Source organism: Ceratocystis lukuohia (assembly GCF_044167205.1).
Source record: "Ceratocystis lukuohia strain C4212 chromosome Unknown Supercontig2_pilon, whole genome shotgun sequence".
In the NCBI taxonomy this organism is placed as follows: Eukaryota; Fungi; Ascomycota; class Sordariomycetes; order Microascales; family Ceratocystidaceae; genus Ceratocystis; species Ceratocystis lukuohia.
Window position 1 is genome coordinate 2,289,420 of NW_027263521.1, and position 17,992 is coordinate 2,307,411.

The 17,992-nt window shown below is 49.6% G+C and overlaps 4 protein-coding genes across 4 annotated transcripts; 2 read left to right on the forward strand and 2 right to left on the reverse strand.

The window, feature by feature from the left end:
- Positions 1-161: 161 nt before the first annotated feature.
- On the forward strand, positions 162-2,201 carry HOO65_020568 (uncharacterized protein; the record flags this gene model as incomplete). Its single annotated transcript, XM_071006574.1, has 3 exons — positions 162-458; positions 538-1,650; positions 1,725-2,201. 3 exons carry the CDS (start codon positions 162-164, stop codon positions 2,199-2,201), a joined length of 1,887 nt encoding a protein of 628 aa, XP_070861206.1.
- A 538-nt stretch (positions 2,202-2,739) lies between these two features.
- Positions 2,740-6,375, reverse strand: HOO65_020569 (Kinesin-like protein bimC; the record flags this gene model as incomplete). The annotated part of the gene is made up of 3 exons (XM_071006336.1): positions 2,740-3,570; positions 3,639-5,798; positions 5,893-6,375. The coding sequence occupies 3 exons, from the start codon at positions 6,373-6,375 to the stop codon at positions 2,740-2,742; spliced, it is 3,474 nt and encodes a 1,157-aa protein (XP_070861207.1).
- Positions 6,376-7,053: 678 nt separating this feature from the next.
- On the forward strand, positions 7,054-8,913 carry HOO65_020570 (upf0183 domain containing protein; the record flags this gene model as incomplete). The annotated part of the gene is made up of 3 exons (XM_071006624.1): positions 7,054-7,340; positions 7,448-8,036; positions 8,128-8,913. The coding sequence occupies 3 exons, from the start codon at positions 7,054-7,056 to the stop codon at positions 8,911-8,913; spliced, it is 1,662 nt and encodes a 553-aa protein (XP_070861208.1).
- Positions 8,914-9,089: 176 nt separating this feature from the next.
- HOO65_020571 (putative metaxin) lies at positions 9,090-10,181 on the reverse strand (the record flags this gene model as incomplete). Its single annotated transcript, XM_071000103.1, has 1 exon — positions 9,090-10,181. The coding sequence occupies one exon, from the start codon at positions 10,179-10,181 to the stop codon at positions 9,090-9,092; it is 1,092 nt and encodes a 363-aa protein (XP_070861209.1).
- Between the last annotated feature and the right edge of the window lie 7,811 nt (positions 10,182-17,992).

Sequence of the window (17,992 nt, forward strand, 5' to 3'; positions counted from 1 at the left end):
GCTTGCGAAGAAAAAAAATGTTGATTAGTCAGCAACATACTGGGATTTCGGTGAACCTTCACCGGCGCAAAAGCAAATGCTAGCTAGCTATCGATGTTTGATGCTCCATTCTCGTCTTGTCAGTACAAGAAAACAAACAACCATCGCATTCTTTTGCAGTTATGATTAAAGGCGCCAATAGTGCGGATAGAAGCTCTCCGCCCTTAATATCCTCACCTCCAGTCGATAACATCCCTGCTATTCCATCTAGGCCAAATCGGTGGGAAGGCTCCTCATCAACATGGAGAGGTCTTACGGCAGATGAACGCAATCTCGTGGAATCTCTAGATCAGCAGAGAAATCTCGACCTTGGTGTACAACTTTTCAATGTTCATGTGCTAAGGCGGGACGGATTAAGAGCTCGTAAAAGACAGCAAAGAGAACATGAGTCCCAGGGAGACCCGGTGCAAACCTTTTCAGTAAGTCTAATCTAAAGTTGTCGGAAGTAGGGTGGCTCTGCTATCTACTCTATTAACATTCGCGCTGCACTTTTCCTAGGACTCTGATGACTCAGTACATGTTGCCGGAACCTATGTTCCTGCTCAGCGTTGGACGGCCTGGCCAGTGAGGAAAGAGCTTCTTCCTCGCGATGATTTTATGGGAACGAGCCGAGGAACCATCGAAGACGACCGGTTTACGTTCCGCCACTCTAGCGCTAGTAATCCGCGCCAAGTAATAAAAGAAGAGCTCGCAGCTACAATACTGCGCTTCGCTAAAGAGAGATTTCGGAAGCGGATGGAAGCAGCCGAGAAGATACATGCCAGCATCGAAGAGTCAGACATATCAGAGGCGCCTAATAATGGCGATGAAGAGATGTCTGACGACGATGATGAAGATTATGAAACCTCTGATGACGAAGACGCTGAAGTTAATGGCGACGCCGATCACTACGAAAAGCACCAAGAAGCTCTACAGTATGAGGCCGTTGTTTCAGCCGACGATGGTTTATCCGAGAGGATCTTGCAGCCATCTATGCAACATATATTAGGCAAGGTCGACGATCTGTTGCGCGTGCTGCATAATAGCCGCCTAGCCACTATCTCCTACGTGTACGATGGGTCAACCTCTGGATCCGAGGATTCTGATGGGAAAGACCGTCCTGAGCCGGGGTCTACTGTAAGCAAAGACCCTTCTACAGATCCACAAGCTTCCAGCATCAAGAGCCCAACAGCCCCTCCTAGCCCACAGCCCCAGCTCGCCCGCCCATTACCAATTGACCCTCACCTGTTATCTGAGCCTCTCTTCCCGTTCCCTTCAGCCCAGCCAAGCAGTTCTCAACCCACGGCAACAAAAGCAGCCATTCCAAAAGCTCCTCCCATCAAAAAGCACGCCCAGGCAACGTCCACTACTGCCCAACGATCTCAGCACCGCGAGGAATGGCTAGCCCGCTGGAACCTTCGCAACTGGCACGACGTCCTTTTTGCTGCGTCCCACGCTGGGTTCTCCCAAGCCGCAATAGCACGCACTGCACAGCGCTGTGCGGATCTGTTCGATGCACCAATTACCCTTACTTCAATGCATGAGACGGCTCCGCAACGCTCAACAGCGCCGTACACAGAAACCTACATCACTCCACAAAAAGGAACCGCTCGTTACAAACCCGTTGACCCTGTAGCGGTTTCGATGAATCTCGGCCATCCCCCTGCAGATTTGGGGGAATCGAAATACAACGCTTGCGTGCCCAGTTCGCCCACGCCGACCGCCCAGGCTCTGCTTCATCGCGAATGATGTACTGTCCTGTCATGTCCTGCCACCGATCCACGCAAGGGTTCGACCGGTACAGCAATCTTCGAAGACATGTGGTTAATGTGCACAGCATGACGCCGCCACCACCACCATCTAGATCGCGGTCGCGGTCGCAATCAAAAGACACGCCCTCAAAATGCATGCGGAGAGCGGGCACCCCGGGTATTTCTCTACCAGGATCGGGTGCTGAAGATGGAACCACAGATACAGAGAATGAAGATAGTCATGGTCTAGGTCCTGAGGAAGATAGCGAAGATGAAATGGATGGTGCGGTGCACGTAGACGGCTTCCTTAAGCCATTCCGACTGAAGCGAGGTTGGAGAGGTGGCGATACATTGGAACATAGAGGACGCAAAGGCCTCAAGAAGAGGCGTCTAGCGGCTATTGCCGCAGGCGAAGAGAGCATTCCTCACTGATGCAATAGGGTCTCCCTAGCCTCCCATATGTCGGCTAGCATATGGCCGAGTCAGACATGGATTACGGGTTGATGATGAGTTTTGATGGAGTCACACCGGATGCTTCTCATTCAACAAAGGGGTATCAACGACATATACAGCAAATAAGACAGAAAGAGGGAAAACATGATGGTGATGGTGAAAAGAGGAAGACAAAAGAAAAGAACTAGGCAGGGAAGAGAGATATAGCAACAATGCCCAGAGGGGACTCAAGAAAAGCAAAACAATGACCGCAAAACAAACCCAATGCTCCCTAAACCAGGACCCAAGAAATGCCACCCATAACAGAAACGCCCTTCCCCTTCTATCTCATGCCAACTTCTTAATGAAGAGACAGAGCTAGAACAAAATAAGGAAAGAAAAAAACAAGCAAAGCTGGAGAAACATCTCCATCCTATACAACAGCCAGCCCACGAAGAGTTCCCTCGCCTACAACTAACCCAATGCCAGGGCCGAGTATGACACAGACCCAACCCCATTCCTCGCTATCGTCACACGACTAAGGCACTCGCGAGCCTTTCCGCCTTGACAGACTCTGAGCCAGCCCCGAATGCGGCAACTGATTCTCCCGACCCTCCAACAGATTAGCCTTTTTAGCAGTCAGCCTACGGGCGTTTTTGCGGAAACGGGTAGCCGGATTTTCGTCGTCGCTATCTGTGGCTAGTGGGATTGTGGTAGTCACGGTGTGCTCAAAAACCAGGCTACTAGTATTAGGATTCACCTCGCGCAACCCCAAGCCCGAAGGTGGAGTCAAGTCAGCAACTTTAGGCGAGGGGGGTCCCAGAGGCTTTACATCGGTGAATACAACATCCCCTTCTTTGTCCCGCTCATCATTAACTACGCTATCCTCGGCGTCCGCCGCCAGCTTAGACGGCAAGACTGTCCGAGGCAGCGTGGTAGGGAAGGTGTACTGCACCCTCTTTGGTGTGCTTCCCGTAGCAGTGTATTCGCGAATCTGCCTGCTAGAGATGTCGGTTCGAAGATCTGCCAACGGTTGGCAGATATTTCCCTGAATGGGATCAAGCTGAGAAATAGCGTCTGCCGCATCAGCCTCCATTGTCTCGCCCAGGCTGTTAACCCGGTCAAAAGTGGTGGCAAAATGCGACGAGATAGTCTCGAATGACTTTTCAACTGTTGATGTTACCTGGCCGATCGCAGCCACGTTTGATGCGTGATGTTGACTGTTTTCTTCTTTAGCCCGGGTCACAAAGTCATCGAGAGCCACCATGTGTGTGTCCAGATCAGCCACTTGTTCCTGGACGATGCGCACTGTTTCGGCATGTACACTTCTAGCCGCCTTTTGGATGCCTTCGCTTTGGGTATTAGCCGTCTATAAAGGTGGTTAGCTTCAGCGGTCAACACATTTGATTTCCTAGCTTGCAAGGAAGATTTTCTTACCGTCCAGTCATCCTCAAATCTACTCTTGAGGATATTGCTAGATTGTTTCATGGTGTCCACAAACTCTAGGTGTTTCTTGTCCAAGATGTCCATAGATTGGCTGTAGTCTGCAGTTTCACTCTGTAGCATCGAGGTGGATTGGGAGATCCCACTCTGGAAGTCTGCAGACTGTGAAGCCAATCTCTCTTCGCGTGCGGCAGCATCGGTGTCAATGAGAGATGTTATTTGTGCAAGAAGCTTCTGTCGATCAGCTGTAGCCTGCCGACGTTCGCTCTCGATGGCCTGCTGTACACGTGTCGATAGAGCAGTATTTTGCTGTACAACTAAACTGGTAGCTGTGGCAAGCTGTTGGCGTAAGCCGTCAGTTTCGGCCTTCTGGGCCGCCATGTGCTGAAGCATTTGCTCGAATAAGGTCTTGAAGTCGGCCCCTAAACCGGTATAGGATGAGTGAAGTTGGTTATGAAAAGCAGCCATTTCTTCAAGCACATCCGCAGCAATACGCTCGGCGGCCTTGGATATTTCATTCAGGCTTTCGCCAACACGCTGCTTAACCGCATCACGCACTTCGCGGATTTCTCCCAGAACACCGTCCATGGCATCCTTAGAGCTTCCGCTATGGTGAAGCAGATCCTCTTTGGACTTGGTGAACATGTCGAGCTGGTTGTCGAGCAAGTCCTGGGTCACTGAAAGCTTGTCAATCTCCTCAGTGACAAAACTCCGCATGCGGCTAGACATCTTGGTCAGACTCTCTTCCTGTTGATCGCGGAATTCTTGGACTCGGCGTTCGACTAAGCGTGTGACATCGACAACTTCGCTCTGTGCATTGCCCCAGGCATCGCGGTTGATAGCCTGTAGGTCAGATTTCCGTCTGTTTTTGGCGTGTAGGCCATCAACGTCGCCTACAGTACGCTTAATAGTGGAGATCAGGGCATCTCCGACCTCCGCAAGCTTCGACTCAGTCTCGGCGTGTGCCTTGCGCATTTCAGTCTCGCCCTCCAATGTCCGCCGCGTTTCGCTAAGAACGATTTCGGTGTGCTCGAGAACACCCTTGGTTTCGGACAAGGTCTGTGTTGTCGATTCGTGGTCCTTCTTCAGGCCGCTAAAAGTTGTCGTCAGGTTCCAAAGCTCCTGCGCTTTGTTGCGCAGATTCGTCTCGAGCGTTTCTATCTTGGCAGACTGTTCGCCCATGACGATTCGCCGAGACTCGCTTGTGGCTGTCATTTCCTCAAATGTCTCGTTGGTAAGGTACACGCCATTGCGCTGCCTTGTGGCAATCAACTCCGCTTTGAGTCGCTCAATCTCGGTCGCAAACTCCTGTAAAAGGGCTTTACGATTTATCTTAGCATTGAGTTGCGGCTTGTTGCGGATATTCTTGGCGCGGAAGGCGTAGTCGAGTGTCGATATTGTTTCTTCGAGGTTTACTTTTGCCGGTGATATCGTAGCTATTATGCATGTTTTGGTCCGCCCTCCAAGGGAATCCTGGAGCAGACGCGTGAGTTTGGATTCGCGATACGGGATATGCTGGCCGCGGTCTACTAGAGCGTTGATGACACGGCCAAGGGTCAACAGACTCTTGTTGATAAGGCCTGCCTCAGCAGCTCTCTTGTTCTCAGCACCAGAGCGCTGGATGTTTTCGCTACCAGCAAGATCCACCAGGTTCAGCTTTCCAGCGCTAATGAAGTCTTCTGACCCATCCTCACCCACCCGCTTGATACATGACGTGATAGTGAAAACAGTGTGACTTCTGCTACTCAAATCGTTGCACTTGGTTGCGGCGACTTGACGCTTCATACTGCCATCCTGAAGCAGCTTAATTCCCTGTGCCGCATCGCGAATAAACTTTTCCTCTACTCCCTGGACCACAGTCGTAGGATGACCACGTCTCGAATTGTCCTCGTAAATTTTGAGCTTTACGGAATCGTCAGAAGTTACGAGGTCGCGCAGTTCTTCGTTGTATAGTTCGATAAAGGAGCATTTTATGCAGTGTTCGGTGCTTTCGAGCTCGAGTTGTTGAAAAAGTGACTGAAGAACACGAGGGATGATACCAGCATTATCCGATAAAAGGCCCAGTGTTTCCGTCATATCACCAGACATCGTGTACGTTTTGCCGGTGCCCGTCTGGCCGTAGGCGAAAATGGTGCAGTTATAGCCGGCAAGCATCTAGGTGAAAATGTTAGCACATGCATATTATAAAGTAAGACTAGAGGGAAGAATAGGACGGAAGGAGATGGAGAGAAATATAGGCAAGGCTTACTTCGTCTAGCATGGGCTTGACTACTTCATCAAACACCATTGTCTGGTCGGAGGCAGGAGAGAAGACCCGGTCAAAGCTGTACGTCTTGTTGCTGACCGCATTCGGGCCCATTGAAAGCTCGACAGTCTTGCCTTTGACGCCGTCAGTCATGACCACCACATTGCTGTTCTCCTTGATTTCACGATCATTACGTCCTCTACATCGCACAACAACATTGATGTTGGTCTCCTCGCCCTGGAGAGTCGACATGTCAGTTTCAAAGTCGCGTTCTTTGCGCTTTGCGCCACCGCCCGACGTCATGACGGTTGCAGTTGACATAACCGACTCGGCCGGTGATGTTGCACGGCTACTCCGATCAAACCGCGACGGTGGGAGGCCCGAGGTCTGTGAGGTGCCGGGAAGACGGGCACTGGAGACCCGCTTCGTCAGGCGGCGTCCCGGAGCTGGGATGCCCGAGGCGGCGCGTGTGGCTGGAGGGGCCATAGCCTTCCGTTTCACGGGCTCCGCGCGTGATGTGGTAGGAGCCAGGATCGCGGTAGGCCGGCCTTACGGCTGGTGAATAGAAAGCCTGGAAATGTGACAAGGATAAAAGAGCAACGTGAGGGAGAGGGACACGACAGGAGGAGCAGCCTGTCGCAAGTTAACAAAAGAGTGAATGGTAATAGATTAAAGGGGAAAGGGCTTGTATTAGAACAAAAGCAATTTGCCAGAGTTGTGTTGAGGTCAAGAAGCGTAGTGGCAACTCGGGCTAACGATGGGCAGAGCAAAAGATGGGAATGACCGGCCTCAGCTGACCGATCTTGATCTTAAGCTGGTGCCTTTTTTCGGGAATCTTTAGGGTAAATATCAAGTAAATGTACCTTTGTTGCATCGAACGAAGCGAAAGGGCCATTAAGCTTGGTATTATTTTGATGACAAGATTACCAACCCTAAGTGGGAAAAAAAAACGCGGCCAACACCCCGACCTTGAATTGAAAGAACAAGTCTCCACCTTTTTTCGTTGACCAGGCAACGCGCCTCTGACCTTGAAATAGTTTAGCGCGCTTTCTCCACCCCGCCAATACGACTGCTTATCTCTTATCGGAGCTGCATGTGCTTAGTCAGCTGTGCATATGACGTCCTTTGTTTGATGCAGCACTAGGAGTCCGCCTGTTCTTGAAGATGTCCTCAACATTTATCTTGTATCTGCCTCACTTTCGTTTACCTTTAATACTATACCACCACCCCCCCGCCCTCACCTCCCAGCGCCGAGATATCTTTGCCATCGATTTCCTTACCACCAACCTGACCCTACCCTCATCGACCTGCGACAAATCGCCGCTCTCTTCTCCGCAAGTTTGCCCTCTGTGCTCCCCCAAATATTGCGCCCCAATCTTCACTTTCACTTTCACTCGAAATGCCGCTCTTTTCGGCGCAGCTATTTCCTCATCGAGCCTTGGGATTCCTCAGTAGGTTACCTCGATACTTTCTTCCCCCATGGAAACAGCTAAGCTAACCCCAAAGCCTACCATTAGCCCTCGGCGCCTCTCTTCACGATACCATCACACGTCTCAAGGCCGAACCCCAGTGCTTCCCCGAAGCTGGACCTAGTCTACTCTCGCGAGAATCCCGTCCTTGAGCCCGTCACTGTTAATCTACCAGCCAACGGAATTCGGCTCCGCTTCGATGGCTCTGAACAGCGGCTGCGCCTTATAGAGGTCCTCGACTTTACCAAGAATCACATCACATACAACAACGTCGACTTAGCTAAGCCCCCAGCCACACAGAACGGTTCCTCATCTCCAGCAGCCGGAGAACCTTTTGGTGGCCCTTCGTTCCGACATATCTACAACAAATTCCTCGGCCCGACCTATGCCGGTGAGTTCATCCCTGGACAGGAAAACGACGAGAACGGTACCTATGTTCTCTCATACCCCGGCGTTGCCTTCACCTTCCCACTCCCCCAGTCGGCCTATTCGCCCAACAAAGACGTAGTCTCGCTCTTATCCTTTGCCCCAAGCCAGACTGCTCAGTCTATGGCTATTTTCAACGGTACCTCGTGGGCAGCCTCCCGTGAGACTATCTGGACTGAAATTCTGCCCAGCATAAAAGCTAGCACGCACCTCCCTCGGAGCAAAGAAGTGGTTCCTGACGAAGTGTCGCTCGTGCGAATCCATGGTGGGGGGGAAATTGCAGCTCTTCAAAAAGTGGACGAATATCTCATCGTGGATCAGCCTAGGCGAAACCTCTCCACAGGATCTCATCGCTGAGCTGGGACCCCCAAATGCCATCTATCGCAAGAATGACCAACGAATGACTATTCACAAACAGCGGACGGCTAGCCATAGCCGAACCCGAGAAGAGAGCGAAGATGACGGCCATCCAGGCCGTAAGCTGGATGTAAACTCTGCCCCTCTAATTACAGACTCTGATGATACCTACAACGAGTCTAGCGCCAATGATGCGGCCGCAGGCACTATACCAGGTGAATGTTTCTACAACTATTTTCATCTCGGATTTGATGTTCTAGTCTCAAGTCCAGAGACCCCCTCGCCCCCTCCGCCGCTCACTGACAAGACCCTCCCAGTGGTAGACAAGCCACATAAATCAACTGCTCCAGACCGCCTAGTAGCCACCAAGATAGTACTCCATGGCAATATCCCAGGCTCATATGAGTTCAACCGCCATCGCCGCTGCCGGTGGGAAATTGCCTATCTTGATCCCGCTCCTGACGGATACCCGAACTCAGAAACCCCGTTCACTACCACCAAAGCCCAGTTGATGAAGCGGTGGACTGCAGCACTAGAACCTGGCGAAGTTCCCAAGTGGGAGAACGGCATGGTCCTGAACCGTGGCTGGGGAGATAGCCCGGGCAGCAGCTGTGAGTTTCTTGGTGGCTGGGAGGAAAATGCCACCGTTCCAGGGCCGCTTTCCGGAAGAGACGATGGGACAAGCGACTCTACTACTACGCTCTATGGGCTTCCGGGACTGGTCTTTGAGGTGCTGCGCAATGATTATGTCAATGCTGTGACTGTTTTTTAGCGAGCCATATACTTTAACTGCTCTCTTTCTGCTAGTGAGAGCCTATTTCTGTTTGTCGTTTGTACCAAATCATTTAGCAATACGTAAATTACTACAAGGGATACATAATTGCACCAGCTTGTTCCATTCTGTTCTTATGGGCTAGTTTTCTATTTGTAACAGAGATGAACGCTATTTTACAAATCTATCGCAACGTCCTCCACGACGCCTGGTCGTTGGTTGAGTGAACTATAGCCCCCTGCAGCCTGAACGCCACCCATCGCAATACCAAGCATGGCTCCCAGTTCTCCAAACTGGCCAAGTCGCGATATACTCGGCGAGTTCCACAGATACATAGGCCGTCCTAATGGGTAGAATGATCGGAGATAGAAGTATAAAGACCCGAGGGTGCCAATAGCCACCGCCGAATTAACAATCAATCTTTTCGGCCATTTGGGACGACCGCTGGCTGTTGACTTGAGCATATTTTCTCTCCACTCCTGGAGGTACAGGTTACCCAGCTCTGGGATCTCCTGTACCAGTTGATGGCACAGGCTCGCAGCTATGGCGAGTTTTGTACGTGGTCGCGTGGATATCTGCACACGGCTGGCTGTGGATTTATTCAGAGCGTCGACGTTATTTGCAAACTCAACCAGCTTTGGATACTCAGACATGACAATATTCCGGATCCATGGCTGAGGCACGTCAGGCTTGATCAGCAATGCAATGTATGCATATGCCAGGCAGCCCTCTGGCGAGACATGGCCATCGACTAGGAAGGACTTGCTCTCTCTGGATATGACATCAAGGGCTTCTCTAGAGAAGTCGTACAGTTTGATGCTGGCCTGCTGCTCAGGTGTCATCTCTCCCAGGACTGACTTTTTCTCCATACTCGGCAATCTCCAGTCAAATGAAGTTGGAAAGGAGGCGCCTTTGCCTCCAGCTGTCTTTTGCGACTCGACATCGATGTCTAGATTATCGAAGCCCTGTCTTTCAGCTCTTTGGATGGCATCCCTTCTGAGCATAGGCGGGATAGACCATGTCAACGGCCATGGGAGGATGTCGCTGTAGGCTGGACGCGTCACTGATGACCAGTTTGATGCAGACACGTACAAAGAGAGGTCAAGAAGGACAGCAACCTTGGACGATAGCCAGGCCGAAAATGCAACCGCGTCCGGATCTTGAGGTATTACATGACCGGATTGCGTCAGTGCAGTAGATTTGAGGTAACGGGAGATGGCCCGGTAGCCACATATCCATGACCCATCGTGATGCAGGGCGGGAAGCATGTCTATTGTACGATGAAGGGGGGGTGAGGGGTTGCGTTAGTCCAGGAGCATTGTAGTAGGGTAAGCATGCACACAAAGCTATTTATCAAACAAGCTGCATGATCCAACACAACTTATGTACACGGATGTGACGTACTTGTAGAGCAAACCGACGGATCGCTACTAGCTACGATCTGCCACTTCTTCCAGCCCTCCCTTGACACAGTCTGCATGACAAGAGTTACTGCAGCCAGGCATTCAGCATCAATGGAAGCCAGACCAAAGGCTGGGCCCCAGATATGCAGAACAAATTCACCGTCGGGCATTTTTAGAGAGCGGGGTAAAGAATAGGGCGTCCTTCCAAGTCTCGGCCATAAAACCTAGAAATTTCTTTCTAAGGATAGCGGCTAGTAGAGAGTGACACTACAGAGCGACGTACAAGTTCCCTGATGACCATATAAAAGTTATGGCCGTCCGCTTACTTTGGTTAGGCTCTAACCACTCGGAGATTTGTAGCACAGAGTAGGCGTTTTTTTTTTCAAAATCACACCCTTAATCCAACTAGCACATAGATACAGTCAGTTAGTTGTCTTTAGCTCATCGTTGCTATCTGAAGTATAGTAACACCCACGGACATTGGGTGAAGATATGACGATCCATATTAGTAGCGGAAGGCCCTAGGCCGCAAAAGCACGGCTCGACGATATTCAAGCCTGTGGAGGACATTTGCAGTTCATAAATGCAGACGGGGTTATTATCATGATTCTTACCTCGATACTAAGCGTCTACCTCAGAAAAAAAAACGGCGTGGAAAGCTGCATAATACACAGGCAATCATCGCCTGGGACCTCCTATAGCAAATTCCAGGGTCGAATATTGGATAGATGCAGATTAACGTGTTTGACCAGGTCACGTGACGATAGAAGCTATCAGCTCTATCAAATAACCCTAGGGTTGTGTGCATTTTTTGACCCCCTTCCCACATGTATCACTTGAGGCTTTACACATCACAATGCATTGATTGCTTTTCCCTGAATTTGTTAGTTGGCGCTTTTTTCCAACTGCTCCAATGCGATCCTACCTCTCCCAGCGGCTACTGCAGATACAAATGTTGGAAAGACTCTGCTTTAAGCGAGGTAACAGCTCAGCTTTACAGTAATATCAGACAAAGCCCCATGCCTCGCCCTGCCCGGCCTTCCCTGACCCTGTCTAGCCATGGCCTGTCTGTCCTGAGGCCAGCGTCGAAGCTAAGCTGGGGACGATCATGCTCTCTTTTTCCCTGGTCCCTTGCTTTGTGCAAGACGATCAAGTTGTAGTGGTTAGAGTTTAGAGGAAGGGCGAGAAGGTGGTTTTCACCACTTACCGACCCAGGCAATCGCCAAAGTAATTATGCATAGCTGTGGCCTGGCTGACTTGGCAGCGGATGAGCCTAGGCATATAGACAGCTCACAGCGTAGCAGTATGGTGTAATGCGATTGGAAAGACGTGCTGGGGGCGGGCTAGTTGGATGTGAAGCAGGCCAAAGTGCAGACACATGATCAGTCACGGCGCAACGAACACCATTGCAAGGATAAAAGAAACCAGCGTGTAGGCAAGACAGAGGTAGCCAACGGGTTCAATCCAGTTTAATGAGCACGGAGAAGAGCAAGAGAGAAAGAAACGCCTCAATTTCTCAAGCTCAGGCCACCTCAGTGACTTTGTTGTTTCCTGACAAGCCATTATCTACAAGAATCAGACGAAAAGCATAAGAAACAAGGCCACTCAGTCATCTCAAGCATTTGAGGTGCTGAAGACGCAGAAAAGGGCATAAAGGCACCCTGCCCGTCAGACACAGTGAATAGCAAAGCGGTGTTTGAAAAGGTTCGAGAAGGACGGGCCGTTGATATGAAGGATGGAGCGCGTAAGTATAAGTATGCGTTCTTTTAACGCTGCTCAAACAGAAGAAGGAAAAGAAGGCCAAAAAGGAACTCGAAACTTGAGACAAGGCTTTTGGGCGTTGTTAGTGGCCTGGAGATCAAGGATCGTCGACGGAGATGATGCTGAGGGGCGGTGATGAAGCAGGCACAAACCAGCAGTGGAGTCATGTGAGACTCAGTGTCCGCTCTCGAGGTATCAGGGCAACAAGAGCATGGCACTGGTGAAGAGATACGAGCGAGAGGCTACAGTGTGGCCGAGAATAGAGGGTTCACGATGTTAGACGATACAGTCAGTAGTCACAGGGCAAGAAGAGGAGAAGTGAGAAGCAAATAGGGACCCCTCCAACGAGGGGATTGTCTTTGTTCACCAAAAAAATATACAAATTGCCCAGAAGCAATGTAAAAAGCAAAATAAAACTCCAAAGTATTATCCCAATCCCGTTCCGCCTCCAAACAAAGAACGAAACGGGATTCCAAAAAAAAGCATTCCCAAACATCGTAAAAGCAAGACTGTACATGCGTTTTCTTCGACTCTCTTCTAAAAAGAACCTCACCCCTAAAAATCAACAGAAAACAAGCAGGAAAAAAAATCAAGGACAAAGGGTATTTGGTAGGTTCTCCTATGTCATGCAAAGATGCCAAAACAGAGAAGCAAAAGAAAAGACGCAATAAATGTAGTCGAAGAAGCACAAACGCCAAAGGAGAGCCTCTCTCTAGTGATACAGAACAGTCTTGACAGTTCTCGACCGGCCGAGCTCGAAGCCAGGATAGAGGGAGAAAAAACAAGAGTTGGGTTGAAAAGAGGGTTTGCAAAAGAGAGTGAAGGTAGTTGGTTGCTGAGAGGACATGTTTTTTTTCCAATGTAGAGGTATCAAGAAAACAAAAGAGACTCGTTTCTGGGCAAAAAGAGAAGAGAAAAGAAGATGAGAAAAAATGAAGACAAGACGGCCCTCATGCGATATACTCGGGGCAGACTGGCTCGACGCAGTCATGTAGTCATCGCTGCCGTCAATATAGTCAAAAAAAAAGCCAATAAAAGAGAATTAAGAAAGCAGTAAAGCACCGATGAGAGAAGAGCCTCCTCCCAAAGGCGTACTCTCAATATGCCATGCGTAAAGAGAAGAGAAGATGGAAAAGGATCATGGGCATTGGAGCACTGGTTGAAGAGACGATCCCCTCTGTGTATTTAGGCCCGGATGGGCAGAGGAGGGAGAGGGCGGCTCGGGGGAGGGCCAGGGCAAGGAGGGAGCTGCGAGGGGCGCTGCTGCAGAGAGGCGACAGAGAAGGCGTTGGACTGCATTGTGAATGTGTATTGTGAAAGTGGACTGGAGATTGACGTTGGATAGAACGTGGCGAGGAGGAGGAAGAAGTAAAAAGTTTGTATATATGAAAAGTCAAAGAGAGGTATGGTGTAGTCTGGACAGAATGGTAATGTTGGTGAGTGATGTAATGGGCTTGAAGTTGATTGCGATGATAATGAGGTGAGAAAAGAGCCCAACTGGAGGAGGGGAGCAGCCAGGCCTTTATAATTCGGCATGCCCATGAGAACATGAGCAGCACAATAACGGAGAGCGAGTTTAAGAGACGGTGATAAATTTAGCGGTGAATTAATCGATTTAAGCCACGTAAAAAAACAGACGAACGAATAAAAAAGAAAAGGTCGATAAACTAGAGATAAATTGGGGTCATAAAATTCAACGATAAAATACCAGTGAATTGATCAGGAGAAGCTAAATTGCCTTTTTTATCTTCAGTGACGCAAAAAAAAAGGAATGGCAAGAACGCTTAATTCTCTTTGATTTTATCGTGTTTTTTTCTCTCTGTCTCTCTCTCGCTCTCTCTCTTTCTCTCTCTCCTCTCCTCTACTATCAGTCAGGACAGGGCGATAACTACTCCCCAGGGATAAGCCAGAGCCTGGACATTGCTGACAATGTCAGCAAAGCAGGCAAAACAAGCAAAGCCAGCAAAAAGGGCAGTCCAGGCAGGACACGCTAAGTAAATAGCAACAGGCCGGCTACGCAGGTACTCTGTTGATTGAAGATACCTCTGCACCCCCGCACCTCCTGGTGCGTACCAGATGTATCCCCGCAAGCATGTATACTTTGCACTTTCCACTTTGTAGACTTTGAGGAAACTGACCGCTTGTGCCGTGAGACTTTCGCTCCACGGAGAACTGGCTGCCTTTTTCGCCTTGTTCCAATGATTATTCTTTCCATTTCTTCCCAGTGCCATTCGCGATAGCACCCACCAGGCAACAATCATAACCCAGCTCAGCCGGTGATGTGTCAGCGGGTACAAGAGCACAGCACAGCCTCCTAAACTCCTCAGCAACAGAACAGGAACATCCAAAGACAAAGTAAATTTTCCTGCCTCGCATTCGTATACACACACATACAGGGCAAGAATCGTGCCAGAACCAGCTCTTTAGCATGAGAGCGAGACAAGGAAATGGACGAACATGCAAGCATGAACACAACACCAAAGTCGTACCCTGACCGCTACGCCGCCAGAGATGCTGTTCCAGCAGCAAGCCACTTACTTGCATTGAAAGCTAGCTCCGGTTCCTGCAAAAGGTTTGGCCCTGGGTTTCTTGATTTCGCCTGAACTGGTGATGGTGCAGTAGTAGCCTGAGAAGGAGCAGACAGCAGTAGCCTGAGAAGGAGCACACACTAGCAGCCGTTGCGGAAATGCCTTCATCAGTCAGCGTGCACGCACTGACCTGACCTGACTGGTGTGCAGCAGCCTGCTATAAGGACAGTACAGTACGAAAGCCGCCGCTGGTGGGTTGGTTTTATGAGTCGGGTTTGCTCACATGCTGTTGGTGGCTCAAACTCCGCTAAAACGCGCCATTCTCACTATATTTACAGGGGCTCTGTACGGGTTTTGGACACTAGGCCGCTAAGAAAAGGCTTCTGCCCCTAAACGCAGTGAAATGCGTGCTCCTCTAGCCCCCCTTTACTTACATAGCGCCTGGATGTGTAATACGTATTCCGCCTACGTATTCCGCCATCTTAGGGCCACGGATCGCCAGGCACTTGGAAACAGCTAACAAAAGAAAGAACAAAAAGCAGCCACATGCATCTGAAAGATAAAGCCGAAGAGCGATGCTAGGCCCTGTACAGCTCTAATCAGCATCATCTTTAACTAGTTAGGGTCTGGGCCTTTAGGGCTGCTATAGCGCGGGCCATGCTGTCTGTAGTGCTTTAGCAGGGGCTTAGTGCAGTATCAACTTGTCTGCCTGCAACACAAAACCTGATTAAATATTGAAGCGAAAGTGCGAGCGAGTCCTTGAGGCCCCGCCCGCTCCCAAAGACAAGCCTAACCCAGTTCAGAGGGCTAGATGCTCCAGGCCTTTTAGGGCGTTCAGGTGTTGGATCGCTAAGTGCTGGGCCAAGTCGAGGGAGGAGGCATGAGTTATTGCCTTTGGTCTAGCCTGAACTTGGCCAGACTTTGGACATGTGGGCTCAGTCTTGGCTGCTTGGCTCAGCAGTAGCTTTTATGTTGATGTTCGTGACTTGGGTGGATGCAGGACTTTGGATTTTCTAGCCCTTCTACGTTCTCAGCACTGAAAGTATTGCTCTGGCCTGGCTTATTAGCACTAGTGGTCCGTTGTCCCTCTCCCTTTCCCTACAAGCAACAACATGCATGCATGCATCGCAATCAAACCCTACAGGCTAGTTTCCTCTGCTCCGCCCTAGCTGACAAGCCAATATCATCAGCGTTGCCGTAAGCTACAAATCAAAATATATCACACCGCACAAGCACACACAAACCACATGCAGCTCCAGCAAGCACACAGGCAAAGCCTACGCCTACTCGTTGTGTTCTCCTTTCTCATATCCAACTGTGATCAGACAATGTTCAAACTGCAACGACGACAGGGCCAAGGCATGGCAGCTATGCTCTAAGATGGCAACGGACCCACACCGACAGTGCGGACAGTCAACTAAGGCTTTTCTTTCCAAGTAAGTAGAGGTAGGTAGATGTCTAAGGGTTAAAACGGACTAGTGCACAACCCGCGATCAGCATAGACTTGCTTTCTCTTTTTTTACAGGGTCAGCTTGAGTTTGTCTGTCAATCAATCAGCACAGGAAATGATTTGCAACAGGTCGCAGTATGAAAGAACAAAGGACTAAAAGCACAGTACATTCGTTGCAAGTGGTTGGAAGGACTAACACGACGAGCACACACAACGGCTAACAAACATGGACACAAATGTGACGCTTTAGCGCCTGCTGACCTCATCGTAAACTCGGAGTTTTTTTTCTTATCGCCCTTTTGCTCTCGCTTTCCTTTCCCCTCTGGGCTTGACTTGTCCCTTCTCTTTATTGTGGTGTATTTTTAGACCACTGCCGAAGTTAGAGATAGGCACGCGTGAAAGCGGCGACAGGAACGAGCAAGCAGAGCCAGAAGCCAGCAAGAGGAAGAGGGCACGGCACGCAAGACTCAGACTCAGATCCAGAGTCAGACCTAGGGGAGAACCCTCTACCATTCCATTGCTCCTTGCCGCTTCACCTTGTTTGCCGTTCGCCGCTTCCCCCCTTCTATCCTTCCCATTGCGCCCCTTTTGAACTTTGGATGAGAAAGGCGATGGCGCGTAAGAGAGAGAGAGAGAGTTGGAAAAGACGAAAGATGATGATGTGCCCCAGTTTTGATACCGTTTTGGGATAGGCTCGCGTAACGGTTCCGCGTGTTTGTCAGTTTGTCCTTTTTTTATCATTCTATCCAGCCCGTGAACGCTGAAATAATTGCCTGTTACAGAAGGGCCAGCTGTGCGTTTTTGTGTTTTGTATGTGGGCTGTTGTTTGTTGATACTGACAAGCTGTTCTTTTTGTTGTGTAGGGGCCCTTTAATCAAACCGTTCTAAAAGTAGGCCTATGTGGCAGATGTTGGTGCTGTTGTTTTCGTATGGGCATCTTATGGCGTGCGTTTTAGTGAGACGTGTGTGTGTTTGCAGGTTTTTTTCGCCTCGTCATCAACCTGCCTCATCGTCATCCCCTTGGCTATTTTAATATCTGCCGTTTTATGACTATTAGGCCTATAGAACAGGCTAAGGGGCCTAGAGCTCTAACAGGAGGAGGGGCAGGAAGAGGTGGGAAAATCGGCAAGATGTAGAAGATAGGAGAATGCACGACAAAGCACTAGCCCTAGCCAGCGCTACTCAGGGAGAGCAAACAAGGGGAGACGCCTATGTTATGTGAAGGGGCACTATACAAATGTGCAGTGCAGGCTGCGTGCGTGTCGCGTATTTGTGCACATACATTTGTGGACTAAGGGTCTGAAAATAAGTGGGCCCTCACTTTAATCTTGCTTCATGTCAAACACAAACCCACTAATGATCGGAATGTACATAAGTGGGGCGCGGACATTATTTCTCTTTTTATTTCTGCTCGATTCTTTCCTTTGCGTCTTCTTCTTTCCCTTCTAGCATACTTCCACGGGGCTTCTAGTGTGCTTCTGTAGCATTCCTTAAATTTCGTTCAATCACGTTCCTTCTGTTTTATCTGCCTCGAAATATATATAAAAAAAACAAGATATACATATAACAGACTGTGCACTCTTTTTTTATGCACATACTTGTTTATTAAAAACTTGATACACAAAGTAAATCAAGAGGAGAGCAAAAGATCCAAGGTTTCAAGATCTCATGACTGCAGTTGTGTTTATAGCGCGAAAGGTAATATATTAATATGTACGAATGCGTTAGCTCATGCTCTCTGTTCTCTGTGCCTTTTTGTTTTGTTTGGCTCTTCCTCCTCTGCTGCCGTGAAATTGACGGTCTTTCGTGCTCGGCAGGCAGCCTTTTTGTGATCTTGGCCTTCCGATATGCAGCGAGAGAAATCCAAGTCCCAAGTCTTTTCTCTTTTGCAGGGACTTTTAGGCCTTGGTGGCAACACAACCTTCCCCCCAAGACAC